This window comes from Panthera pardus, unplaced genomic scaffold (genome assembly GCF_024362965.1).
Source record: "Panthera pardus isolate Hobbes unplaced genomic scaffold, ASM2436296v1 HiC_scaffold_2, whole genome shotgun sequence".
NCBI classification, from domain to species: Eukaryota; Metazoa; Chordata; class Mammalia; order Carnivora; family Felidae; genus Panthera; species Panthera pardus.
In genome coordinates, this window is record NW_026526765.1 from 3,844,994 (window position 1) to 3,863,266 (window position 18,273).

The window sequence follows — 18,273 nt, forward strand, 5'->3', positions numbered from 1 at the left end:
AAACGTCAGTTACATCTGTAGGGTACCAAGGTTTCAAATACGTTTTGCTATGTTGGAAAACAGCATGGATTATATGATATTTCAAGGCTCTTCTCACTCTTGTGATTTGTTTTGGCCTGGAGTACTGCGTTGGGGATCAAGCCGGTTCCAGGATGGGCTGAAATACACAGGCGGCATAAGCCAGGCATAGACTGAGTTCGTGGGTCACGTGCCTTAGGGGCAAGCTATCATCCACCTCCTGTATTTGAGAGCTTTGTCCTTAGTAAAGTAAAAAAAAAAAAAAAAAAATCACCTTTAATGGTATCTTCCATTCATAGTTCTGTATTCTACAGAATGTTCCCGAAAACTACGATGGGAGAATATTGTGAGAATACGTTAAATAGTAGGGTCTAGATCTAGTATTTTCATACATAAGGTACCCTGCCTATGTCTTCTTAGGTGTTTTTACAATCGCATCTCATTGACCGTTATTAATTTCCTTCCATAGGAAAAATGTTCCCGCTCATTCCATCCAAGGTTTCCACAGGAATAAACTGACAGATGTTCAGCTCACTTAGAAAGCGTTTATTGAAAGCCAGCTAGGTATTGAGCTCTGTGTCAGGTAGCTATGTCAAATACACCGGAATAATTTAACATTTCAAAAATTTTTAATGTTTATTTATTTTTGAGACACAGAGCGTGCATGGGGGAGGGGCGGAGAGAGAGGGAGACACAGAATCCGAAGCGGGCTCCAGGCCCTGAGCTGTCAGCCTAGAGCCCGACACGGGGTTCGAACTCACGGACCGTGAGATCATGACCTGAGCTGAAGTCGGCGGCTCAACCGACTCGGCCACCCAGGCAGCCCTAATTTAACATTTTAAAACACCATTTATGTTGTATCGTCTTGGATAGTCTTTGAAACTGCCCCATCCGTTGGTAGCACCCGCTCCCTGAGGCCACGGCCGTGAAGCCCGGCAGAGCGGAATTTGGGCTGGAGTCACCTCCCACCCGTGGAGTGAGGGAAACGTGTGCTGCGCTTGGTGCCCCCGGGGCAGTGGCCTGAGTTGGGGGTGTTAACGACAACCACTGCATTTAGCTCCCAGGACAGGCCGTGAGCGGGACGGTGGGGGGCTTCCCATCCTCAAGCGTACGAGGCGGACACCGGGTCCTGCCTGCCCGGATCTGCCCTTCCAGTCCACACCGATGTGCCTCCCTTCCCGGAAGCCCGGACTCTCTGCCCAACCACCGTGTCCATCTCCCATGTGACCCGACCACGGGAGCAGCTACCTCGTTCCCATCCGCCCATTCATTTCTTCATCCATTCATCCACTTGTGCCTTCATTGGCTTACGTGTCCACACCCAGCCTCCGGAACTCATGGTGAGCCACCGCTCCAGGGCGGCGACGCCTGCCTCCCAGTGCGGGACAGACTCTGGTTCTGATCCACCGCTTTCCCACCCAGACATCGAGCCTGCGTCCATGGGCTCCGAATTCAAGGGAGCTTTATTTATATCCTGGTATCCTATCAAGTCGTCACCCTGCAAGCCAGCGCTTTGCAGTTGTCTCTTTGGAGGGTTGCAGACGCTCGGGCCCCTGCTCTTACGGATTCCTTGAGGTCTGCTTACGGCTCTGATCTGTAAACGCTGTTCTGGCCAAGAACAGAGGCCCCCAACTCAACATGCCGATTTCGTGAGAGGCATTCGCCACCGACGTGACACATTTGCCCCAGTAATGCTTAGCGACTGAACGCCGGTTCACATCTCCAGAACAGTTGTGCAGATCATTTAAGAAACGTTAGCCTCCTGTGCGTTTGAAGCTCCCACCAGCGTTCCTGAAGGTTCCATCCTTTTCTGAGTCTTACTCTCGCCCCTCTCTAGGATGTTCCTTTGGGCGTAGAAAGCTATGAAAGGAAAACCGATTCCTTGAACTTGGAGAGACTTTCACTGTGTGTAAATCTCAGATCTTGTTTTATTTTACTGCCCTATCAGCCATGTGGGTCTTCCTTCCTCTGCCCAAACCCTTTGTTCTTTCTCCGTTGAATGTCATCCCCTCTTTCATAACAAAGTCCGTAAGCTCAGGAATTGGCTGAGACATCATATCTTCCCGTGTGTCCTTTCCTGAGTCTTCCTGCTTGCACGATATGGTGACTTACAGCAAATTTACCCCGTTAGACCGTGCTTGAGAGGGTGGGTCTGGGTCATATTCCTTATGGAATCTCCCTCCTAGCAAGGCAACTGGCATATTCTAGGCCTTCATCAAAGGTTGGGGATGGGGGTGCCTGGGTGGCTCAGTTGGTGAAGCGTCTAGCTCTTGATTTCAGCTCAGGTCGTGATCTCAGGTTCATGAGTTTGAACCCCACATTGGGCTCTGGGCTGACAGCTGAGAGCCTGCTTAGGATCCCCCCCCCCCCCGCCCCACACTGTCTCTGTCTCTCTCAAAGTAAATAAATAAACTTTAATAATAATTAAGAAAAAGGATTGGGGATGGTGGGTGAGTGGGTGGATGGATGGGCAAGTCAGAAAATTTCATAATCAACTTTAATTTAGAAATGAGGATTCACACTTGGAGAGGTGAAAGAATAAATTATACAGTGTTAGGCGTTATCGAATCTTTTCAATTTCTGTAGTGTGCTCCAACCTCGGGATTCAGCCTATTTTACTTGTTAGTTTAGGAAAGATGATTTTGTGGGGCGCCCGGGTGCTCAGTCAGTTGGGCGTCTGAGTCTTGATTTTGGCTCAGGTCATGATCTCATGGCTCGTGAGTTTGAGCCCCAGGTCAGGCTCTGCGCTGACGGCACACTGAATTCTGTGCTTGGAGTTCTCTCTCTCTGCCTCTCTCCCTGCTCACACATGCCCTTTCTGTCTCTCTCTCTCTCTCTCTCTCAAAATAAATAAACTTAAAAAAGTTTAAAAAGTACATCATTGTGTCAAATTGATCATAACTACATATGAATAAATAAAAGCTTCAGGGATGGAATGAAGTCGGGCCGAGTCTAGAACATGAGTCTCTGAATCTTCTTTCTTCTTTACCATTTTCATGTGCTGCTGCTAACCCGCTTTTAATTTATATCCGCCGTTTTCCCCTTCAGTCATTCAGTGATATTTTATTGTAGATTTGTGGACCATTTGTGACACTAATGACCTTTTCTCCCCGGTAGGATATCTGCAAAGCCCTGTGGTGCCACCGAATTGGAAGGAAATGCGAGACTAAATTTATGCCTGCAGCAGAAGGCACCGTTTGTGGGCATGACATGGTAAGGACCTAATCTCGGGTCATGGGTCATGCTCGGATGTCACAGCCTCTCTACCCACGCGTCTCTCCTCCTCCCACGCTGGTATTTTGTCAGCCCGTCTTCCTCATTTATATGTGCGAACCTACCCCTGGGTCAGAAGATGGGGTTTAATCTAGATTGGTACCGGGAGGGGGCTCCTTTCTCCTCTTCTTCCTTTCCCGATGATGTAATTGGTGGGCCGTCTGCCACTAATCGATGTGGATGCCAGGCGACAGGTGGCGACCGCATGTATTTAATAAGGGGAAACATTAAACCCTTGACCATATTTTAACCGTGGGCAGCACCCGCATTAGGTAGTGCTGTTAAAGGCACAGAGCATCAATTCAAAGACCCTGGAGCAGACCATTCTGACCTGTCGTCTCCCCTGGGAAAAAAAAAAGAGAGGCGCTTCGGTAGAGAAAAGAACTACATAAAGCAGCACATTTATTACTCACTGGTAGAGAATGATGATTTTGTCATTGAACTGAAAGTATCTTAATACCCAAGAGTATTATTTTGACTTCTTTGATTAAACCTGTGATTTCACTGTTCTTTTTAATATATAAGACTATCGAGGGGGTGCCTGGCTGGCTCAGTCGGTTAGGCGTCCGACTTTGGCCCCGGTCGTGATCTCGTGGTTTGTAGGTTCAAGCCCCACGTCAGGCTCTGTGCTGACAGCTCAGGGCCTGGAGCCTGCTTAGGATTCTCTCTCTCCCTCTCTCTCTCTCTGCCCCTCCCCCACTCGTGCTCTCTCTCTCCCCCCCCCCCCAAATAAATGAACATAAAAAACACATCTAAAATATAAGACTGTTGATAAAGATGGAAATATACGGGACCCAAATTATTACGTAACCATGTCTGCAAGGCTAGGCGTGTGACCTTTTCAGTGATGCTAATGAACATGAGAGAGAAATTCATGCCTAAATGTCACTGGTTCATACGTGTAGATTCCAAAGCAAATATATCACACCCTGAATGTATTTTAATGGGAGCATGGACAGAAAGGGTTAAACATGTGAGCAGACAGCGCTGACACGTGCTCCCAGGATAAATTCTGGCGACACCGACAGAGGGAATGAAGAGCTGGGAGTGCCCCTACGGCAGAGACCCCTATGTTTAGTCCCTCAAAGACGGGAGTACTCACAATTAAATCCTTCTAAAGATATAAGCAACAGTAGTTAAATAATTCATACCCATAAAACTCTGGGGCACCTGGGTGGCTCAGTCAGTTAAGCGCCCAACTCGAGATCTCAGCCCAGGTCTTGATCTCAGGGCTGTGCGTTCGAGCCCCGCGCTGGGCTCTGTGTTGGACTCCGCACTGGGCATGAAGTCTACTTACAAACGAAATGTAATAAATATGCTCTTAGAGTCTCGGAAGAGGAGAGGAACCTGCTGGCGTGCCACAACGTGGAAAACACACATGGTCGCGGCACGCCAGGGAATTGGCCTGAGCAGTAAGCCGCAGGTGATCATAACCTTCTGCACTTAGTTGGTTGACATTTACTCTTCAGGTGACAGTTTGCAAAACGAGGCTGCTCTCTGGAACGATTGGCAGAAGCTGCAGCCCACGCAGGCCCTGGGGGGTTCTCAGGTCGCCTGCTTCCTGTAGGACCAACTCCCTAGCTCTGGCGCTCCCTGAAAATCACCTATACATTCTCGTTATGTTTTATTTACCGCAAAAGCACAGTCAAATCGGTGGTTCTTGGTATTTTCAGATCATTTCCCTTGTTGGGCCAGAATACACGCGGGACGGCGTCAGCGCTCCTGTGAAATCTCCCTTTGCTGTTAATTGCGTGCCTTCCTGTGTTACTGGCTGTCGTGTGTCCCTGAGCTTTATCGGTCTAGAAGCGTGTGTTCCCAGATGTCAGTGTCACGGTGCTTTGGCCGGTGCCAGTCGGTGCGTTCTGGGTGATTGGCTACAACCATGCCGCTTCTGTGCACTTTTCTCCTGGATGGGAAACTGTTTCCTTCCACCTTGCGCTGCCTGTGAGGCTTGCGCGTGGTGGAAAATGGGGCTGATGTTGATTGCATTTTGTAGCATGAGGCTCTGTCCTGAGTACCTCAAATACAGGCGGCCCTGACGACCACCGTGCGAGGGCGAGTCTGTCGCGGCCCCCCTCGGGCACTCAAGAACCTTTCCAGGGAAGGACACTGGGTTCCTTTGTTCTCATGCCAGGGGAATCCAGGGCAAGGGGCTGGGACCACAGCCCAAAGCGTAGGAAAGCAGATTCTAGCCCTCTAACAATCGTGGGCCTCTAATGTAGAATTAAACCAGCTCTCACGTTACCCAGATCTGACACTCGGTGCTCGGTGCTTGGCCCGTGTGACCACATCAGATTTTTGGAGCAGCCTGGGCTGGTGGTACGCGTCATCGCTAAGGTTCTCGGCTGGGACACGCAGGCTCAGAGCACTGGAGTCACCTGCCCCAGGCCACACGGCAGCAGGACTAATACTGAGGTTCCTTTTCTCCCCGCTCCCCAAGTCAACGGCTGCATCTTATCAGGGTGCTTCCCGTGTGGGCTGGGTTTGGATGTGCCATGCAGACTCCGGGGACAGTATCAGAGCAGGAACGAGCACACGTCGCGACATCTCGCTTGCTAAGATGAAGCCTTCCCTTGAACGCCGCGTTGTCTATGAATAAAATACAAATGGTGAGAAACGTGGGGTGGTCCCGGAAACCGAACTGGTGTTTCGGTGGAAATGGCGTGTGTGTACTTAACACATGCCCTTCCCCGACCCGCTCACGGTGGGCTCCCCAGCTCTGTGACCTGCGTGGACTTGACACATAAAGTCGGTGTGCACGTGGATGCACGTGTTTGGGCCCCTGTACCTTCATGCCCACGTGCATTTCCCCCCCTCCAACCTCCTTCGGAGAAGTTATGGTGTTTTCTCCTCAGACCTCCAGAAAGTTTTTGTTTAATAATTTTTTTTTTTGTAGTTTATTTTGAGAGAGACAGAGAGAGAGATCGAACAGGGGAGGGCAGAGAGAGAAGGGAGAGAGAGAATCCCAAGCCAGCTCCGCACTGTTAGTGCAGAGCCCAACCCCGGGGTTTGAACCCACAAACTGTGAGATCATGACCTGAGCCGAAACCAAGAGTCAGATGCTTCACCGACTGGGCCACCTGGATGCCCTAAAAGCAACTTGTAAAGGGACGGTCCTGTAAAGATATTCGGACGAAAGCAGCAGCATTTCACTGGCAAGAATATCAATGGCAGCAGCAATTTCGACAGCAGAAGACCGGAAACCACGCGGATGTGCGTGAAGAGGGCAGTGGCTGAAGAACCCCACCTGCAGGAGGAGAGCCCCGTCTGCACACTGCAGCAGATGATCCGCAGACATCCTGTAGGTGGACAAGCAGAACGAATAGAGCATGTGCAGTGGGCCCTCACTGACCAAAAGAAAAGGAAGTCGTCATCTGCACAGTTATTTTCTTACGTTAAAAAAAAAAAAGGAAAGGATAAACCCAAAATTTGGAAGAATAAACGTAAATATTTGCTGTACTTTTAAAACAGAGTGAAACCACATTTTCTTCAAGTAATCCTTACATGCCAGAAGCAAAAGCGACTGGACCCAAACACCTGTCACCTTGTTGGCTCGACCAAAACTGTAACAGAAGCATTGTTTCGAGTGGCTTTAAAACCTGAAAATATTTTCTGAGGTTCAACTTGTTGGTTCTTGCTTTCACATTTTCTGGGTTGTGTGTTAGAAAGCTCTGACTGGGTGATTTTTTAAAATGGGACAAAACAACCACAGCAGACCCCTGACTTGTCCCTCCCGGTCCCTCCTGGTCCCTCCCGGTCTCTCCCGGTCCCTCCCGGTCTCTGCCAGCTGCAGGGCCCTGCCCAGAGCCCACAGGAGCCAGCCTTCTGCTTCTCTCAGCTCCTTCTCTCCTCTGACTCGAGGCCTTTGAGGAGCAGGTGCCCTGCTGTTTTCTGTGCACCCCTCACGGGCTGAGGGTGTCAGGGAGACTTCAGGACTTGTTCTAGCACCTGGGGGTGAGGGCAGGGAGGTAACAAAAGAGAGACTTATTTTTTGCTTGTGGGAAAGAATTGAAGAATTGAATGGATGACGTTTCAGGGCTCAGAATTTCTTATGTTCACGTTTTCCTCCTTGAATGGTATTAAATCAAACCATTTGTAATTGCCAGCAAAGGTCAAGTGGCAGCCATCTGATACGTTTTCACCCGACACAACAATGAATAATTGAAGCGTTGTTATTTTCCTCTTGTAAAGTACCATTTTTTCTCTCGGAACAAATCCGGTGGCCCTAACCTTGGAGCCAGACGGGAGGGGACTTGGCCCCGTCCCTCACCCCGCAGCCCTCAGGCCAGGCTCTGCTTGGTCCCTGCGGGCCAGCAGCAAGGGACGAGCAACTTCCTTTTCTCCTCTCAGCGGATGGCCTGAAGATTGTCGAAGTCTACACCAAACCATGGGTGGAAAACCAACAGCATTGAACACCGCGTGAGATGAGTAGCCTTGACGTGTGACGGAAGCAAAGACAACACGTGGCTTTGGGCGTGAACTGACATTGACGAGCGTTGCTTTTCAGAAGGGACAGCTGATGGCATCTCCAGCCGCGTGGGGACACGTGCAGCTCTGTGTGGGCTGTCTTATCTCCCCGGGAAGCAGTGTGACCTCCGACCCGCGTCCGCCGATAACCTCCGGGCTCCAGGCTTGGAGCCCAGGTGCTTGGGAGTGACGGCACAGAGCGTCGGCCAGAAATGACAAGGTGTTGAGTCACATGGAACCTCCAGCTGGACGTTTCTACCCAAGACCCCGTCTGCTCTCAAAGAGCTATGAAAAGCACGTTGTTCTGGGAGAGATTGGAGTTCACTCACCCGAGAGCCGAATGATCAGGCTGAACGTTTGCGCAACACCACTTAATTACATGTGCTGAATTCCAGCAGCTCGGACGCTAGAAAATGGTTCTTCTGTGTATCTTCCCTCTACGGGGATTTATAAACCGTGCTAGGCTGGGAAAGGGAAAAGAAGCAACATCCACTCACTGTATTTGTACCATACGCTTACCTGAAGGTCAGATGTTGATATCTTGCGCGTTCTACCAAACTCCCCACGGCTGACATCACAGCGGTGCCGGACCCGCCTATCCACCCATGAGTCACGTCAACCTTTCTTTCTTTTTTAATTTTTAGTGGTGCCGGGGAGGACAGTGTGTGAAATACGGTGACGAAGGCCCCAAGCCCACGCATGGCCATTGGTCAGACTGGTCTTCCTGGTCCCCTTGCTCCAGGACCTGCGGAGGAGGGGTGTCTCACAGAGACCGCCTGTGCACAAATCCCAAGTAAGTACATCCTCACTTCATTCCTCACGAGCGATCTCTGTGCTGTGAACCTTCCAAGCCGCGTGTGTACCTAAATTCAGTAATATCGATCTGTACATCACGTAGCAGTGTAGGGATCACTGAGTAGGTGGAACCACATGGATGGAGCTAGAGAGTTTTGTGCTAAGTGAAATAAGTCAGAGAAAAACAAATACTGTATGATTTCACTCCTACGTGGAATTTAAGAAGCAAGCAAAGGGGAAAAAGAAGAGGGAGAAAGTGAGAAACAGACTCTTAACTATAGAGCGCACACTGATGGTCACCAGAGGGAAGGGGGGAGGGGGTATGGGTGAAACAGGTGATGGGGATTAAGGAGGGCGCTTGTGATGAGCATCGGGTGAGGCATGGAAATGTCGAGTCACTCTGCCCTACGCCTGAAACTAACGGAACCCTGTGTGTTAGCTACGCCGGAATTAAAAAGCATCACTGAGCAGGAAAGTCATTTTAGTCAAGTATTTCTCAAACAGCGATATCTCTTTGGTATAATTTAAGATGCTTCAAGCGACCTGACCATAGCACGTGATAATAGACCCAGCAGCGATACACAGGAAGTGGATTTTAGCCACATTTCTGCGAAATACCAAGGGTCTGCCTAAAATGAGTATGTAAATCATGAAGATATGGAGAACACAAATGAATAAGAATCAGGAAGAACTGTTTTTTCACGTGGGAAAAAAAAAGCCAGATGTTGGGTTCTTCATGAAATATATTTACCTTTGCAACATGTGGTTTCACTGTGACCTTCTGTGAGAAGACAGGGACACCAGAAGCGGTCCCCAGTGCGCTGGGGTAGAGGAGTTTCCAAATCCTCCCTTTGCACCTGACTTTGCTTAAAACATGACTCCTATCACGGCCCTTCAGTCCTGTCTTTATCGTGTGACGCTCTTCAGTCCTGTCTTTGTCATGTGACGCTCAGTGGGTCCGCCACGTCGTATGGCTGCGTCCACGTGAATTCTAGGGGGTGAGCCGGGGGTGTTTCCCATCAGCACCGACCAGTGGAAGGTGACTTCAGCGAAGTCCCTGAATGGCAGTCTCAACTCTGCTGGCTGTCAACTGTGCGGTTCTGGGAGAGCCGCCCTCCCTTAGCGGTCCCTCCTCTATGAGTGCAGAGAACGGCGACGTCACGCTGCCTTCTGCAGGGGTGCTGGGAGTCGGTGGCGGACAGATGCCGGCAGATCCATTTCCACACCCTAACTGGCTCTACTAACCTTGTGAATAACACTGCCCACGTCGTTAATGGGTGAGAAAGTGCCAGGGTCCCTTAGAAGTACACTTTTCTTACTTGGTCGCTGAAAACAACATAACAGGATCTGCTCATCTCTTCAATAAGCCTAATTTCCAGGGAGGGGAGAGTAGCTGTTAAATGTAGGGCTTCTTTTTGGTTTTAGCGTGCAGTCATTTCGGGGACAGCATGAGTGTGAGCGGGGGAGGGGCAGAGAGAGAGGGAGACCGAAGATCCAAAGCGGGCTCTGGGTTGACAGCAGCGAGCCTGACGCGGGGCTCGAGCTCGAGAACCATGAGATTGTGATCTGAGCTGAAGCTGGACACTCAACCAGCCGAGCCACCCAGACGCCCCAAACGTAGGGTTTCTAATTGCGAAATGTATGTTCCAGACCATCGCACGGAGGGAAGTTTTGTGAGGGCTCAGCTCGGACTCTGAGGCTTTGCAACAGTCAGAAATGTCCCCACGATAGCGTTGACTTCCGTGCGGCACAGTGTGCCGAGTACAACAGCAAACGGTTCCGAGGGTGGCACTACAAGTGGAAGCCGTACACTCAAGTGCAAGGTAAGTCTTAAACCCCCCCTTCTAGGAATAGCCTCGTGCTTTAAAGAATTACGTGACTGAAAACTCTTTAAAGAATTACATGGTTGGAATTGTGGTGTTCGGATAGACCACATCGCTATGTGAGGTGGTTGTCACAGGCTCATCTGCCTGCCCCTTGGCCGCTGGCTTCGTACCTGAACTTGACCAGCGGTGTGGCCAGAAATTAACAAGCAGATAGAGAGTGTGTGCATCATACCGTGAAATCTTCAAAGAAGTGATAAAACATTCAAAACGGATGGTTTATTGATAAGGGATCAGTGCTTTTTAATTACAAATCACAGTAGTTGAGGGCGATCTCACCCATCGAACACTTACAATTGCCAGAGAATGAAAGAAAAGTTTTAGTATCTTTTGGAAAAGCAGTTGACTTTCAAGTATAGTATATTCAAAACTCTGGTTCTAAACCAAGAAGTTTATCTGCACCATATATAAGATTTTATTCTCCAGTGTGAGAGAAGTACTTATTGTTCTTAAGACTGAAAGAACTTGAACCTGGTAGCTCCGCTGACATAATTTAAAGAGAAATCCAAAGAATGCCTAGTCACCTCACTCTTTGAAACTGGGAATCCTGTCCAAGCAACAGTCGAGAAATACATAAATCTCATCTGACTTTATAAACGTAATGTTTTCATGGTAAGAACTTTATGAAGTCAGTAAATTCTGGAAGGAGAAGTTTAAGCAGTTTCCCACAAAGCATTTTTGGTTGTTTTTACTCCCAGACTCAGTAAAATGTAAGCCAGTGAGAATTAAGTAGGCAGGAGAAAAAGGAGAAAGAACTTTGAAATCGGGGCCAAAATACGTGTGCTCTTCTGGGCTTCCCTATCTCAGGAAATAAACACATTAATCATGGAAGCACATACTTGCCTTGATTCTTAGGGTTATTCAATGGAGTCTCCTCCTGTACAATAAAGAAAATATTTGTGGATGAGTCTTGAGCCCATGAAAATTCCTAAGGCAGACTGTATTTTCATCAACTCAGCCCTTCTTTACCAAGAAGAACGAAGGGAAAAAAGTTCATGTTAATTACATAAATCATAAAATCTTTGAAATAGATTATCAAAAGAAGTCGACTGGCTCTGCCACTCTTAAGTATACGGTGATACCTACATTCCCCACGTGTCAGTATTTTTTGACAGTCATTGTGTTTATAGAAAACATCATTCTCTGAAGATTTCATCTAAAAGTTATTCCTTTTATCAGTTTAAAAATATAAATTTCATCAAATGCATTAGCTTTTTAAAAATTTTTTTGCTTTAGTGTTTATTTATTTTTGAGAGAGAGAGAGACAGAGACAGAGACAGAGACAGAGTGTGAGTGGGGGGAGGGGCAGAGAGTGAGGGAGACACAGAATCCCAAGCAGGCTCCAGGCTCCGAGCTGTCAGCGCAGAGCCCGACGTGGGGCTCAAACTCGCGAACCATGAGATCATGACCTGAGCCGAATGCTTAACCCACTGAGCCACCCAGGCACCCCAAGTGCACTAGCTTTTAATAAATTTGGTGATTATTTGAATTCTTTTATTACATTTTTCCTGTGAGAATTGTGTATATTGCTACAAAATAGTAATGACCTTTTGCATTTCTGCAAGAGAATAGTTCATCAAACTAGTAAAATAGTCGAACAGTGATGTTGTCGTTCCAGTCAACAAATATTTATTGAATGCCTACTATGTGCCAACCACTGAGTAAGAACAAGGACAGTAAAGGACACCGTAGAGTAAGAATGGTGAAGGCTTATACAAATTAAAAATTAAAAGCAAAAACCAAGCCTCATGAGACAACCATAAAAGAAATGTCTTTGCAATGAATATTGTGTGGGAGTTATTTTATGGGCAAAAGAAAAAAAAAAGAAAGAAAGAAAAAATTTAAAAAAAAGTCTATCTAAAATTTAGAACAAAAGTGATCAGAGCTTAAGTATCTTTCTTATTTGTGTTTGTGTGTGTATTTCTTTTTAAGATCAGCACTTATGCAAACTCTACTGTATCGCAGAAGGATTTGATTTCTTCTTTTCTTTGTCAAATAAAGTCAAAGATGGGACTCCATGCTCGGAGGATAGCCGTAATGTTTGTATAGATGGGATATGTGAGGTAATAATGATCGTTCATTCATTCAACACACGTCTCCAGACAGTCTGCTTTGTGTCAGGCATTCCTCTAAGGGGCTAAAGACACCAGACATTTCAATCCTGCCTTTCCCTCCCGCTCACAGCCTGGTGGGGGCGGGGAAAGCCGGATGAACACACACAGAGACACAGGTGGTTTGTCCCAGTGGAGGTGCCCGCGGAGGATGGGGAGCAGAGGAGAGCTGATTTTCTCCCCAGTGTGGATCTGGGGGATTTGCAGGGTTCCTTGGAGAAGGGAGCTTCCGAGCTAGATCGGGAAGGGTGAGTTGGCCTGGAGGTGTGGGAGAGCCCACTGGGAACACGGTCGTGCTAGAAGGTGTGGGTTGGTAGGACCCGACTCAGGCATCGAGCACCCGGAGGGCAGGCAGGGCAGGGGTGCCGAGGGAGGTGAGGGAGCGAGAAGGGGCGCACGGAGGATCTTTATCCTCCTGTCCTGGGGGAACAGACCCTGGGACCTGGATGGAGCTGAGCGGCAGGGTCAGCCGGCAGTAGCTTGGGCAGCGGAGGAACCAGGGGCAGCTTTGAACCAAGAGATCACTTGGCATCCTGCAGGGACTTGGAAGACAGACGGGGAAAGATTTGTTGCCTAAGTGGCCGTAGAGCTGCCTTGGGCAGGGGTGAGATGGGGAAGGAATTCCATTATTACACAAAGTGGAAGCGTGACCAGATCACATACGTTGCACACGATCGATGGGTTTTTCATTGAAGTTGCTCAGTATGCACACTCACAGAGTCTAAGCACCTCGGTCATCGTTCTGGTCTTCTCTAAGTGAGATGACCGTGGTCAGGTTGAGTCGTGCACTGGGACACGCACAGTGTAATCCTTTTTCGTAGGTGAAGATCACACTCGGTTCTGTCAAGATCTCTTTCAGATTTCAGATGGCCGAGTCTCTGTCCATTTTGTCTAATTATTAGTGGGCTTGTTAAATATGTCATTGTTTTCAGGTATTCATCACAACACAGTGTCATAGTCCCTTAAATGTAGTTCTGAAATCCCAAAAGCCGTCACACAGAAGGTTTATGGGGCTGCACAATACAGGATGCCCTGAATTTGTTTACTGGCGAAACCTGCCCTCGACGGGTGTGAGGCTATGTGTCAGTTTTATTGATCTCGCTTCGCGTGAAGATGTATGTGATTTGCCATAGAAACATCCTTTACGCGTTTCATTGAGTGCTACCCTGGGCCCTGCTGGGGACTCTCACATGAGGTGCATAATATGTTAATTCCCTTCCTAAAATCCAAAAAAAAAAAAACCCTCTGAATTCTGAAATGCATTTGACCATAAGGATTTCCAGCAAGGAATTATGGAGGAATTGTGATTCATTTCTGAATGGGTTTTTTACAAGTATATACTAAACTCTTTGTTAGTAAATATAAAGTTAGTAAGCACCATAGAAATTATAAAGGCCCCTAAAATTCTAAGACAATGAACAAAGATGCCCTTTAAATGATTTACTGCTGGGAATAATTCCCAGGCAGCCTGTGTTCCTTCTCTCCTTTGCACACGGCCACTCAGAGGCACAGCGGCACATTCCAGGGGACCCTCACGTGGACACATTGCTCATCAATTTGTGCTTTGCGTCCATCTGAAATTTACCATTAATCTCCAATATGAAAATCTGATAGATTTAATTTAGGGCTCAGGGTTTTTTTTAATTTTTTAATGTTTATTTATTTTGAGAGAAAGAGAGAGAATGAGCAGGGAAGGGGCAGAGAGAGAGGGAGAGAGAGGGAGGGAGGGAGGGAGGGAGGGAGGGAGAGAGAGAGAGAGAGAGAGAGAGAGAGAGAGAGAGAATCCCAAGCAGGCTTCATATTCAGTGCACAGCTCAATGCGGGGCTCAAACTCACAAAACTGTGAGATCGTGACCTGAGCAGAAACCACAAGTCAGACGCTTAACCAACTGAGCCACCCAGGCGCCCCTTAATTTAGGGCTCGAGATTCTAAGGTCGTGTAGCAATGCCAAAGACAACAGCTCTCAGGGTTTCCTCCTTTGGATCTGAGAGTAGAGTTTCAGTCTTGCTGTGCACATACTTGGTATCCAATAAATATTTGTTAACTACTCTGTGTTGGTGAAATGTTCTACTGGAGCGGGGAGGTTTCTCGCTGGAGCTCTGTGACTTCGCTCTTGTCGTCTTTTCTTTCACGAATGACGTGTGGCCCCGGTCCCCCAGAGAGTGGGATGTGACAACGTCCTTGGATCCGATGCCGTGGAAGACTCCTGTGGTGTGTGCAGGGGGAATAACTCAGATTGCACGACACACAAGGGGCTCTACACCAAGCACCACGGCGCCAACCGTGAGTACGAGGAGTACGAGGGAGATGTAAACCGGAACCTCCTGGGGGGGGACACCTGGGGTTTCCGTGGCAACAGCAGGCATCAAGGGTCCTGAAAAGACCGACAGTCTCCTTCCCTACTCTGCCTGTCAAGCCTTTCCTTTATTGTTTTAAAAAAAAAATTTAAGTTTATTTATTTATTTTGAGAGAGAGAGAGAGAGAGAGCAGGCGAGGGGCAGAGAGAGAGGAAGAGAAAAAATCAATTCCAAGCAGGCTCCATGCTGTTAGCCCAGAGCCCGATGCGGAGCTTGAACCCACAGACCGTGAGATCGTGACCTGAGCCAAAGTCAGATGCTTGACCGACTGAGCCACCCAGGCGCCCCAACTTACTTTTTTAAAATAAAGATTATTTATTTTGAGAAAGAGGGAGAGAGAGCATGAGTGGGGGAGGGGCAGCGAAGGGGGAGAGAGAGAATCCCAAGCAGGCTCCTCACTGACAGTGTGGAGCTTGACGTGGGACTCAGTCCCACGAACCGTGAGATCACGAACCGTGAGCCAAAGTCAAGAGTCGGACACTCAACCGACTGAGCCACCCAGGTGCCCTCCAAGCCTTTCCTTTTGATGGAAAGTGGTTGCTAGGTTATTTGAATTAAAGTGGTTCTTAGGAACAATGAAATTTATAATAGCTCTGCTTCAATTAAAAGAAAAGAAAAACACAAGTGACTTCAAGGCCTCATGGCACCGATTGCCAAAATTCTCCTGGTTCCCAGCGTGGATTCTCAGGTTTGAGTTGTGGGGAACCCCAGCGTAGGGATTTTGCCTCGGCATTCTTGAATGAAAATACCACATTCTTCCCACTCCTGTTTCCTTTAACGTAGAGTATTATCAGATGGTCACCATTCCTTCTGGAGCCCGGAGTATTCACATCCGTGAAATGAACGTGTCGACGTCCTACATCTCTGTGCGCAATGCCCTCCGAAAATACTACCTGAACGGGCACTGGACGGTGGACTGGCCGGGTCGATACAAGTTCGCAGGCACCACGTTTGATTATAGACGGACCTCCCATGAGCCGGAGAGTTTGACCTCTTCTGGGCCAACCAACGAAACACTGGTTGTGGAGGTAGGTGCCAGCCTTCTGATTTTCGGGCTGGGATCTGGGATTGTTGCAGATTGACGGCCATCGGCATAACTTCAAGAGCACAGAATAATGATTACAATTTGAGAATGTGTCCGAAGCAAGACTCATCTAAGCATTGAAGGGGGTGGTGGGCTTGTTACCTTTCATCTCCTGGCACCTAATCCGATTTGTATTTACGCACATCACGCGGTTCCTGTTTTGGGTCTTTATCAGCCGGTGTTTACGAAAGTCGGCCCCTCTCCCGTACGCCGTGTGGCTGTGAGAAGCGGGCACACTCGGGGGACTCTGCCGAGTCCTGTGGAATGGGAGTGGGATGAGAGCCCGAAGCAAAGCCTCAGCAGTGACGTCATATGGGCCCCCATGTGCAGGGAAGGGGCCACAGCCGCCTCCTGACCCACAACTGCAGAGGCTCACAGGCTGCCATTAGGCTCTTCCTGCGACGTAATCTGCCCCCATGAGACTGGGCAGATGGAGGTGACAGGCACTGGATAGGCTATTGCCCCACCTTTTTGTCTTTCTGTGCACAAAGTACTTGGTTCAAATGTCGTCCCGTCAGTCTACAACCAGTATGCAGATGTGAGCCACCCAGACTCCCCTCACCTGCTCTCGGGGCCAGGCAGCCCCCTCCTGTCCTCTCGTATCTTCCTGGGAGATGCTTCCCTGGGGCTCTCTGCACACATCCCCCCTCTGCCTCCCCTCCTGGCCCTGAGCTGTTCTTATCACCTTATTTCACCCTGATGATTTCTCTCCCACCAGCGCAGGCTTTAGCTCTAATAATGGTACAGAACAGAGATAGGTCAAGGGCGAAGGTGAGTGTGGCTTATTAGGAACTGTTCTGGATGGAAGAAGATTTGCAAAGGCTCAGGATGTCAGACAGGAGAGCATCTCAGGGGCCTCACCATGCAGCCACCTGTACCTGTCCTCCAACACCTTCCTCAACTAAGACCCAAGAGCTGTGTTGTCAGGGGTGGGGAATGTGGTGCCGGGTGGTCAGAGAAGGGCCAGCGTCTTTACCCCCTGGAACATCACATCAGCACCAATAAAGGCTCCCAGACTCAGAGATGGGATTTCTGTCCACTGATCAATGGTGAGGCTTCCAAAGTAAAAAACTTTCTCCCTGAGATCAGCGATCTGACACATTCACGAGGGCAAAGGTAACTGGTCCATACGATTGGGTTTTAAACTAGGAGGTGAAGAGTCCAAATTCAAGGTGCTAAGATAGGCTCAACTTGAGAGATCTTTACGGATAGGTGTTTTTCTCCTGGAATGTGCCAGTTGGCCAAAGACCCCTGCATCCGGTCACGCTGGAAAGTACTCTGCCGTAGCTTTGATGGGTGGCATGGGTAATATCCACTCATGAGTCCTGACTGCTTAGAACGCACCAGGAAGCGTGAGAGTGCTTTATAGGCATTGCTTTCTGATGCGCTCAGATGGACGGGATTTGCAGGGGATCCCAAGGAAACGCTGGGGGAAATAACCAGATACCCGAGTTAGGTTGTAGAGGTGTTTGAAGCCTTGAAGAGAGGAACACACAAAACGTAAGGCAGACGAGTCGAATGTCTACATTTTTCTAGATGCGCTTGCTTCTTCTTGAGCGTTCGCTTCCATCTAGAAAGTTCATATACGTTTTAGAGGATGGACGGTGTTTATCACATAACCAACTTTCTGTTGATGTTGTCGCTTCAGTACTATTTAAAAACTAGCTTATATTTATCAGTTCCATTTTAACTTGTTTTCTCTGCCCCCTTTTCATTTTCTAGCTTCTGTTTCAGGGAAGGAACCCGGGTGTCGCCTGGGAGTACTCGGTGCCCCGGTTGCGGGGTGAGAAGAAGCCCAGTGGCCAGCCTCATTACACATGGGCCATCATTCGCTCCGAATGTTCGGTCTCCTGTGGAGGGGGTAGGTCACCTCTCACACCTCTCCTGGTTGGGGGGGCGCCGAGGGGCCACGGGCACACTGCACTCACGGGTCCACACCACGTCCTGGCAGGCGGCCCCATCCCCAGAGGGAGAGCAGAGGCCAGTGGCCCTGCGTGTCACCGGAAGGCCGGGCCTGACTTCTCTCGTCCATCTATGTCAGCATGTTGCTCTGAGGGAGTCGTTTGGTGAACCGGTTTCTGCTTTGCACCCAAGTGAAGATTTGATAAAGAGTAGTTTCGTGAGTTGAGATTATTCAAATGAAAGTCACTCAAATTCTACGTATCATGTTGGTGATGAGAAGTAGAAGCTTTACCTACGTTGAAAATATTGTGATGCAGACAGGTTTGGGTCCAATGGTCTTGCTCAAATTTACTGCAAAGTCCTATATTGAAATTCACCCAGA

General features: G+C 48.7%; 1 protein-coding gene across 1 annotated transcript in view; it reads left to right on the forward strand.

Moving 5' to 3' along the window:
* The window catches only part of ADAMTS16 (ADAM metallopeptidase with thrombospondin type 1 motif 16), a 159,745-nt gene that overhangs the window by 77,661 nt on the left and 63,811 nt on the right, over nucleotides 1–18,273 (forward strand). The window contains exons 11-17 of the mRNA XM_053906864.1: nucleotides 3,136–3,231; nucleotides 8,403–8,551; nucleotides 10,204–10,376; nucleotides 12,369–12,499; nucleotides 14,708–14,831; nucleotides 15,689–15,933; nucleotides 17,712–17,850. Coding sequence (XP_053762839.1) covers nucleotides 3,136–3,231; nucleotides 8,403–8,551; nucleotides 10,204–10,376; nucleotides 12,369–12,499; nucleotides 14,708–14,831; nucleotides 15,689–15,933; nucleotides 17,712–17,850 — 1,057 coding nt within the window. The remainder of the gene's footprint in view (nucleotides 1–3,135; nucleotides 3,232–8,402; nucleotides 8,552–10,203; nucleotides 10,377–12,368; nucleotides 12,500–14,707; nucleotides 14,832–15,688; nucleotides 15,934–17,711; nucleotides 17,851–18,273) is intronic.